The 9,734-nt window shown below is 58.5% G+C and overlaps 3 protein-coding genes across 3 annotated transcripts; all 3 read right to left on the bottom strand.

Annotated features, from left to right (window-relative positions):
• Positions 1-13: 13 nt before the first annotated feature.
• On the bottom strand, positions 14-1,854 carry INS49_009308 (uncharacterized protein; the record flags this gene model as incomplete). The annotated part of the gene is made up of 3 exons (XM_043170042.1): positions 14-373; positions 430-788; positions 843-1,854. 3 exons carry the CDS (start codon positions 1,852-1,854, stop codon positions 14-16), a joined length of 1,731 nt encoding a protein of 576 aa, XP_043024607.1.
• Positions 1,855-4,228: 2,374 nt separating this feature from the next.
• Positions 4,229-6,020, bottom strand: INS49_009309 (uncharacterized protein; the record flags this gene model as incomplete). The annotated part of the gene is made up of 2 exons (XM_043170043.1): positions 4,229-5,249; positions 5,335-6,020. 2 exons carry the CDS (start codon positions 6,018-6,020, stop codon positions 4,229-4,231), a joined length of 1,707 nt encoding a protein of 568 aa, XP_043024608.1.
• Positions 6,021-6,661: 641 nt separating this feature from the next.
• Positions 6,662-9,734, bottom strand: INS49_009310 (uncharacterized protein; the record flags this gene model as incomplete). The annotated part of the gene is made up of 4 exons (XM_043170044.1): positions 6,662-6,831; positions 6,893-9,137; positions 9,214-9,605; positions 9,692-9,734. 4 exons carry the CDS (start codon positions 9,732-9,734, stop codon positions 6,662-6,664), a joined length of 2,850 nt encoding a protein of 949 aa, XP_043024609.1.

The raw sequence follows: 9,734 nt of genomic DNA on the forward strand, positions 1-9,734 counted from the left end.
TCAGCGTGACGCTCTATAGCTCCTCCTCCTCCTCATGTGTCTGGGCAGCCTGCGCGGAGCGCGCAAGAGGGGCCGCAGGCACTGCAGGCGCAGACGTGGAGGCCTTCGGCTGGGAGACCCCCAGAGCGGGCTGGGACGGTTGCCCTGACCCGTCGTCCAGGGTGCCGGCGCGTTGCTTCTTGAGCGGACTGCCGACAGCCGTGGCGTCTTCCGAAAGGTTCTGCGGGAAGAACGAGGGCGGCGCAAGGCCAGAGGTACGGGAGGCGTCGCCGCCGAATATCATGTTGGGAGGGGAGGTTGCTGCGCTCAGGTTGGGGGATTTAGGGTCGGGTGAGGCGGTCCCCTCTGGTTCCGCTGATCGTTGACGCTTGAGCTGCAGAGGCTGTCAGAATTGCAGAGGCGAAGAGCAGGTGACATGAATAAGCATACCTTGATACGATCAACACCATCCGCTAGTTCGCCCGTAAACTTGACATCCTCCGGCGCGGTACTCGGCTTGACTTCCTTATCGTCAATGTCCTCCATCTTGCCCAGAATCTCAGGCTCGTCGTCGTCTTCTTCCGAGTCCTCGTCCATAGCGCCCAGACTACCGTTCGACTTCTTGCGACCCTTCCTCCTCTTGGACGACTCTGCTGTCTGATCTCTGAAGGCGGAGAAGCCCACCGTCCCGGTAGTCTTGAGAGGGCCAAGATTGGAGAAGTCCAGCTGGCCGGACCGTCGCTTCGCTGCGGCGGGAGTGGTTGCCTGCGCCTTGGCCGAGGGCAGAACTCCCATCTTTTGCAGTTGGCCTGTGTTTACTGGTTAGCTGGTGCTCTGGCGGCGCCTGGGAAATGTGCACTTACGCTCGCCACGGTAGTAGAAGGTAAAGGTTGCGTAGGGCTTCTCTGGCCCATCGATACCGGTCACGGTCTGTGTGCTGATCGTCTTGGGATCCAGGGTCTTGGGCTTCGCAAAGCTCGTGGTATGCTCGACATCCGCATCCACCCCGTTGGAATTTCCGCCATTAACCTCGTCGTCATCGTCGTGTGCACCGAACTGTGGGGAGTATTCGCCCTTCTTGATCTCACCAGATGCTATCACGCGGAACATGGCGACCTTGATCTGCCCTGCCGCCTCGGGGAACTCGTCGTCCGAATCAGACAAGGAGTCCTCGTCAAACACGGCCTCGACAGGACTTCCCTCGTCGTTTCCGTAGCGGAAGGTATCTCGCGGTCCATTTGACGAGCCGCCCAGCAGAGCTCCCATGCCTTCTCCTCTCTGCTTCCTACGCCGGCGCTCGAACTTCTGTCGGCGCTTCTCCAGCCGCTCCTCGGCGTCGTGGCCTTGGAGGTCCAGGCCGTTGAGCCAGCGTTCCAGGCCAACCTCACGGAACAGGAATTCCCTCTCGGCCAGCCCTCCGCCCTCGGCATCGGGTACCTGGACCCACCTGCTGTTAACCCAGGTCTCTTCTCCTGGCCTGAGCAGTGTTGCCACCTCTTCCTTTGCGCGACCGTCGAAGTAGATATAGGCGGCGACGGTCTCGTTCTCGCTGTTGGTCATGGGGATGTATGGGTTGACGCCGTTGCCCGCCCTGCTGGAGGCCATATCCCTGGCGGCATACTGCGGTGTGGGCTCGGGATTGTCCTGGGTCGGGCGGGGGGTCGAGTACGGGATGGGCAGGCCGGGCGTCAGCAAGGTGATGGAGATGGCGAACTTTGCGGATTCGGTCTTGCCAGAGTCCTCGCTCAGAGTGGGGCTGGGTACGGGTATGAAAGTGTTGATCCTGGAGAATCTGGACTGCTTCTGCATGCCGTGCTCTGGGAGCGGGGTCCCGTTGGCATGGATGCTCACCGCAATGCCCTTGAAGCAGGGCATTTTGGCGGCGGGATCGGTCGTTTGCTCGAGGAAAGGCGAGGTCGGGGCGGGGCTCGAAAGCGCTGGCCAGGTATGTGAGGCGGTGCTTTACCAGGCCAGTCAGTGGTTTGCTTCAGGAGGGTGTCGAAGTAGGTGCGCGGCAGCTTTTTGGTGGGTTGGCTCGGCTCAGCGACCCTTGGGGCGGGTTCGTTACTCGAGCAACGGGATCTCGGGTGGACTTGTCGAAGGATGTTCGTCGATTTGTTGTGCACCGGCCCACCAACAGGGGATCGCCAGCCAGACAGACACAGGCAGGCAAAGCGACTGTTGAACAGCTAGACAGGCGGTGCAAAGCAAGGTATTGTCGCCCTGACAGACACTCGGACAATATCCAGGTCGTGCGGAGGGGCGGTAGGGTTGCAAAAAAGAGGCGAGCGGTTGAGGGCAGGCGTAGGTAGGTTGACGCTGCTTGGGTGAAGCTAGCCCGAGTTGGAGAAGGCGGGCGCGGGTGAAAGCGTGGCGTGGGCGTGGCCAAGTCAAGTGCTCGAGTTGGTGGGTTTGGTAGCAGTAGATTGTGACTCTGGTTGATGGCTGACCTGACTTGACTTGGGTCGGGGTCGGAGTCGTCTAGCCGTGACCAAGCAGCAACGCACACAGGACAGTCCACGACGCTTGTCCAACGGCGCTCGACTGGGCCCGTGAGAGGGCGCAAGGAGGGGGGAGCAGGCGGCGGGCAGACACGGGAACTGGCTCTCAGCGGCGTAGCACTGAACACGGTGAGGCTGAAGCGAGGGCCATCTGACGACGCAGAGTAGCAGCCGACAAGAGAAATCAACGATGGATAGGATGAGCTTTCCCGGTCGGCAGCTGCTTGCTCCAAGCTGGGATCATCCAGCACGCCAGATGTGAAAAGTCACTGCCCCGCCGTGTTTTGCCGGTGGGGTACCTGCGGGCGGGACGGACCTGGAACCTTTGGACACATTCCAGCTTGTGTGACCGGGGGGAGGGGGCTATCGTGGGGCCAAGGGGTTCGGGTCTGTGGAGCCTGGACAACTCGCTCAGACGAACACAGACGTCCACGTAATTATCTGAGGCCCATGGCTTCTGCTGGTTGTATAATGTCGGCCATATTCCTAGGTTCCATTCATATATACGAAATACACCAGCCAGGCTCCCTTGGTTGGCAGCTCAAGTCGTCACCTAGATGTATGCACACACCAATGTAGCAGCCTCAAGCGATATATCTCTACCTCTTGATTTCAGTAGACACGATACAAATACAATTCTCTCATGGATCTCGAGTCCTATGCTTTCCAGTCTGTCTCCCTCTTTGACGTACTCGCGCTACTCGTGGAATTCAGCAGTGCGTACTAACTGCACAAATACAATAATTTCGATATACATTGTAAACAAGACGCCCAGCACAGGCTATCATTTTCTCCATCATGTAATTCTTCTAGGACATAGTGGAATGCGATCATGGCAGCGGATTCGCGTGCTTTGCAAACGCCCAAGATATTACAAATTTTCCAGTGGAAAGTCCCCCGCCCATTTGGGCGTCCATTTGCCGAGATTCTTCAAATGTGAGCTGCTTGGGAATAAAGCTAGCAATGCAACCGAGATTTGGGCGCCAAGGGTTTGTTCGCAGGATTCTTTGAAAGAAGCGAAAAAGCAAGGACTACAATGGTATGCGGCATGGGTGGAAAAATCTCCATCCTGTACAAAGCAGCACAATTTCATCCTCATAACATTCAGCCGAATTATAGTGTTCAGTCCGACAAGGTTAGGTAAACTGTGATGTTCTCCGCGATTTCTGAGTTTACAATAGCACTTGAGTCTGACACGAACACTGCATAATTTTACTTGCACAGATGTGGGAAACACCACACACATGCTCTGGTTGTCCAAGATCGACCTGGAAGCCCGCCGGAGCCGAGGTTCGAGACTCGTGAGGTTAATTGTATACGCCGCCGGAAGGGACGAAGATGGATTAGGCTAGAAACAGCAAAATCAACGAGGCAGAACGCCAGGCTGCCCAATACTTAAACTGAGAGCCAATCTAAGCTCAGCAGTTCCCGAGGTCCTCGAAAGAGGTACAATTGGGACTTGGTGAAGTGGCGACACTTCGACATTCAACAGAAGACATTCCACGGTGAGCATCTCCACAAACGGCAAGCAAGCCTCCAGACCTCCTACGAGTGATGTATTGAGATTCTCAACGCATTTCGTTCAGCCAATCTAAAATGTTCTCTTGTGCCTGGGGGGTATCAAACACATTTTCACACCAAAACCCAGCATCTCCCATGAACGCCGTGCTGTCTCAACAACAAATTTGACACACCAATCACCACAGTCGTCCGCATTAGAAGCCAAGCCATCACAGCCTCCCCACACATCAGTTACCGGCCAGCCTCCTCAAAGATGTCCTCCTCCTCACGTTCCCAGCGCTGTCCCTCTCGCTGAAGCTCGTCCCGATGCCCGAATCTCGCCCCTGCGGGTCCTCCTCGCGGTACTCATCCCCGAACGCCTCGTCCTCGACGTCCGCCTCGCCGCCGACGTCGGCCTGCGGCTGCTGCGGGAGGGCCCCCTCGACGGCGCTAGCGTGCCCCGACTCCGGCTCATAGCGGAGTGGGGGCTGCTGCGAGGACGTAGGGAACGTCATGGGCACGTCGTCGAGCGCCTTGCCGCGGCCGTGGCCCTCCTGCTTGATCCGAGGGTTGCGGCCTTCCTCCTCCTTTATCAGACCCGGGGGAGTCCCGCCTCGGCTGCCACCTCCGAAGACGACGCTCCAGAGAACCTTGGCGGCCACCGCCGTGGCAGCGAGGAAGAACACCTCGGACACCCAGAACAGCGCCGTGAACAGCACGAAGCTGGTGATCCACCAGGTGTGCATGAACCAGCGCAGGCCGCCCAGCTGCGCCGTGACGGTGACGAGCACGTCGTAGACCTGCAGGCCCTGGCCGGCCTGGACGTCCAGCACCAGGCCCGTGGGCATCATCTTGCCCGGGCGGAACTCGAGCCTCTCGACCATGGGCACCACGAGCTTCGTCGTCTCGGACGCGGGGACGAAGACGTGGTAGGCCAGGAGGAGCACGCGCTTCGCGAGGGAGACCAAGGGGTCGGTGTACGGGATGATGGCCGGCCTGGTGGACGTGAAGAGGATGTTCCTGTCGGCGAGGACGCTCTGGGGCGCCGGGACGACGGTGGGCATTGGGTGTTTCCCCGTCGCTGTCGACGTGATCTTGCTGGCCGGGGCCTGGGCGTTGTCGAGGAGGTGTAGCGCGAGCATGAAGTTGCCGCGGGCGAGGTTGGTGGGCGAGTTGGGCAGTTTCAGCGTCACGGAGATATCGTAGTCTTGGTAGTCTTTGAAGTTGGCGCCAGACAGGGAGGCGACGCCGTAGGGGTTGAGCTCGTACCTGTGCAACACATGGCCATTAGCTTCCAGTACTTCCTGCACACAATGAAGCAGAAAGGGGGTGGGGGAGGTGTCACGCCACCTACCCATACTGTAGATGCACTGGTACGGTCATGACCTGATCCGGTAGGTACTCGTGATAGAACGCGAGGTATCCCACACAGGCGAATCCAAACAGGACGGAAGACAGGAATGCAAACAGCAAGGTCGTCAGCACGGTGCGTTGCGCGGTCTTGGACGTGACGGCATTGTAGACGGTGTTGACGATATCGACAACCGCGTTGTACGTGCCCCTCGCGTACTCGACGCTGTCGTTGATGTAGTCCATGGTCCTGCGCGCCGCCAGCAGACACTGGTGGCGGGCGAGGCTTGAGCAGCGGGATCGCGGGCCCCCAGGCTGGTTGAATGCGTCCGCGGGAGAGGACGACGGCGGGGGAGTCGAGGACAGGAAGGAGGGCGACGTGTTCGGAGCCTGGGCCTGGGCATAGGCGTGGGCATTGACCGGGGCCTGGTCCCGGTCCTGGTTGTGGTGATGAGCTGGGAGGCTGCTCCTGTGGTTTTGGATCGCGGGTCGGGCTGGGTGAAGAATGGAGTTGGGACGCGGTCGCGAAGGGAGGTCAAAAGTTGGGGAATTTGGCTCGACGTCATTGTGGTGGTCCTGCCAGGGGTCATCGCTCTCGCCGCCTGGGGCTTCTTCCCCAAGGGCCGCCCAGCGGGCCTCGTCCTCAGAATCCCCAATACAGCTCATGCTGCAATTCGGCAACGGTGCCATGGCTTCAGGGCAGGATTACGAAGAGCAGCTCTGAACAGGAACAACTGCTGCTCGTCTCTTGTGGTCATTCTTATGATCAGCCAACCCAAGTTTCCAGTCTTGGATGCTGTAGGATATGCACCTGACCATCACTTGCAGCAGTTGAGGGCAGTCAAATGCAGACTGAAAGGATAATATCACCAGTGAGACAACCCCTTGAGGGCCTAAACATCAATTTTCGGGTACGAGTTCAACATCTCTTTGATTCCTTGCCCCATCCCTCCAGTTCTCATTCTTCATACATCCATGCATGTCCTGATTGCATATAGACATCAAAACCATCAAAGCATCAAAGCATTCCATCATCCTCATGAACGTCCAGTAGTACATGGCTTAGAGCCCTGTCCTGAATCAATCCAACTCAAAGCATTGCAATCCAATCCAATCCAACAAACCCAGGCCAGAAAGCAGAGTCAGGGGCCTTCCTCCTTTGCTCGCCTTCAGCCTGGGTGATGCCTTTGCGCCTGCAGAAAAGACCAGAGACCAAACAAGAAACACGAGAGAATTATGTGCGTCAACTGAAAAGACATCCAACTCCTCCTGATGCCGGGGCTTTTCGCACTGGTTTGAGGGCGTCAGATGGTCCTCGATGCTGGTATCTTCTAAATCGCTTGCAGGTAGTTGCTCGGGACCAGCCCGGGCTGGCCGTTGGCGCCGTGTACTTCGGCCTCCCACCACCCATCGTCCTGGTGGCGGAGGACGGCAAGTATGTCCCCCTTGTTGAATCCGAGCTCCTCGGGGATGGCAGCTTGATACATGTACATGGCGCGTGCTGGCGAGACGAGGTTAGTCGCACGAAGATTGGAATGGCAGTCGAGGATTGCTTAGCTTACCGAAATGCAGAATCAGTCTGCCGTCCTGTGTATACTGCCTGCCTCCGTCGGCAACGCTCTTGCTGCGCTGCCTAGATGCAGGGGCCATCGCTCCCGGCGGCTCGTAAAGACCCATAGCCCTGTTCCCTTGGCTTGTTCCTGGTCGCCCGCCACGTCCCCTCGTCGACCCGCCATACGAGTCATCGGTAGGCGCCGGTGACAGCCCCCTAGGCATTTCACCGCCCGGATACGCACCATAGGTGCTGCCAGCCCTACTAGCAGGTCGGCCGTAGTCAGCAGTTCCACGGAACGGGAGCGGTGAGGCTGCGCGAGGCATGTCGTTGGGCGTATTCTGGCGGTAAAAGCCTTGGGCCGAGTTCCTAGCGTCCATTTGAGCAGATCCCTGACGCGAATCCATGCTGCCACGCTGGCTTCCTGCATACGGGTTGGGTGATGTCGACCTGTTGTTCATGCCCGGCAGCGGAGAGGCGCTCCGAGGCGGGGCGGGAGATGCAGCTCGTGGCATGTCGCTACCTCGCGTCGGTGGCCGGGAAGGTGATCTGTAGCCACCTGATCCGGGTCTGTCTCCTGAGAAGAGACTGCGCGTCTGTTGCGTGTATTTCTGTGAGGTCTGCTTCATTGCCTTGGAGGTGACCGCCGGCGATGGAACGCCCAGTCTGTGAATGGGCTGGTCATAGGATGGAGGAGGCGTCCCTCTCATACCGGACGCGGCCGCACTGTTGTTGCTGAGCGGTGGCACTGATCGTGAGAACGGCTGCGACCCTGGGGCAGGGGTGGCAATTCCGTGGTAGTGGTCCGCAGACATGCGAATGGAAGATTGCTTGCCCAGGGTCACCCCCTTGAGCTCTGCCAGGGCTTGTGCGATCGGGTCATCGTCCTGCGCCTCAGGCTCGGGTGCGGGCTTTTGTCTGCCCGGCAGCTTCACGGGCAGCACATTCTCCCCGATGTTGATGGCTACATCAGCATTGGCGTCTATCGGATCGGGGCTGGCGACTGATCTATCCGGCAAGAGGTTCTGTGGGATGTCGCGATCAGAGTTCCTCGCGCTGTTGCCAGGGTGCCAAGTGTTCCTGTTGTTTGATGGAACCTCTCGAGCGTCCCGGGTGCTCTTCCGTCTGCTGAAGGGACTGTGATTTTGGAAGAACCCACTTCTCTTCTGCCTCACCTTCCTGTCTCCTCCCGAGGCTGGTGACGCAGGTGGGATCACGGCGTCTTGCTTGACTGGAGACGTCTTGCCGCTCATTGGGTCTCGACTCGAGTAGGACGTCGGGGCTGAATAGTCACTATGCTCATCTCTGCTCGTTGGCCGCTCAGAGCCTGACGTTCCACTACTAAGTTGCGAGCCTAGATCTGAGCCGTTCGGGTTCCCAGTAGTGCGGCAGAGCATAGTCATACCGTCCATTGGGTATGGATCATGAGGCACGGGTGCAAACTCATTGGGATCAAACTGTGCTTCGTTAGGTTTCTGCAAATCATGGCCATCACGAGACGTGTTTTGCATTCGCGCCGAGTGGGCACTGACCTCTGGGGGCGTGGGCCTCTGCAGGTCCCGAGGCAAATCCCTGCTACTCCGAGGCTCGCTGCCTTGCGGCGGAAGCCTCTGTGGTGTTATTGTGCGCTCTCGGCTGCTCGGTGCCCCAAAGTCATGGCCCAGCTCTTTTGCCAAGGCGGAGGTTGGGTCATGATGGGATTCGTAGGTGGACGGTTGCGGCGATGATGAACGGAAGGCCGGGTTGATACTGCGAGGGAACTGGGCAACCGAGTATGCTTCGTCGTCCTCCTCCTCGACCGGGGTCTCGACGTCTCCACGGCAGAAGTTGATGTACTTTGGTGGGTCTGGGATCTCTTGTCCAGTTCCCTTCTCTCGGATGAAGGTAATGATGTCCTTCTCGACTTCCATCTTCTCCAAGGACAGCCGCACCTTCTCGCACGAAGCGTCGTCGCTAACACAGACGGTCGAGGCGATGTTGGCGAAGGTCCAGAGACTGCTCTTGGTAAAGTCGAGGCGTTCCTCCTCAAGGTCTTGGAACTTGTCGGCTGCTGCCTTCCACTCCCGGTTCCACCGCACGGTGGTCTCTTCCAAGGCCTTGACTGCGGCCTCATACTCGGAATTCGACGTTGCCAGGCTGATCTGTGTCTTCTCGAGCTTGGCCTTGTTCTTACGCTCCTCTTGGCCCATGACCATGTGGCCCTGGGCGAGGTAGCCCTTGATCTTGAGGCACTCCTGCTCGTACCGGTCTCTTGTCTGTAAGGTGTCAGCGCCGACGTTCCTGTGGTGGAAGCATGGTGGCAGCATGTTGGCAGGGTACCAAGTCACGTACCTTGTTGACCAGCGCGGTCTGTTGCTGCTTCACCTTGAGCAGCTTCTCGATTGTGTTTTGGACAATCTTCCGCCTCTCTTTCATGCCGCCCGCAAAGGCAGCCAGCGGCTCTTCCAGTTCTGACCTCATCTGGGCTGCATTGTTCTGGTGCTGCTTTGCCATGCACTCGACCTCGCCGCGGACAGTATCCAGCGAGGTCTTCAGACTGCCCATCTCCTGGGAGCCGAGCGACTTCCGGCAGAGGGACAGCAGCTTGCGGGCATATTCATCCTCGATGGAGGCGCGTGTGGCATAGAACGATCGCAGCTCGTCGCAGGTCTGCTTGGCGGCATGCATGCGCTCGAGCATGGGTGGGACTCCGGCATCTTCTTTGCCCCAGAAGTTGTTGGCGACTGTATGCGCGCGATCGACGTTAGCCTTAACGGTCAAGTGAAAGTGGACATATGGAGGGCTGGGAGAGGATAGGGGGTCTCCATACAAGAGAGGGTGACCGTGGGTCCCTCAGAGGTTACTGACGGCAT

The sequence above is a fragment of the Diaporthe citri genome, assembly GCF_014595645.1.
Source record: "Diaporthe citri strain NFHF-8-4 chromosome Unknown scaffold_4, whole genome shotgun sequence".
Taxonomy (NCBI): Eukaryota; Fungi; Ascomycota; class Sordariomycetes; order Diaporthales; family Diaporthaceae; genus Diaporthe; species Diaporthe citri.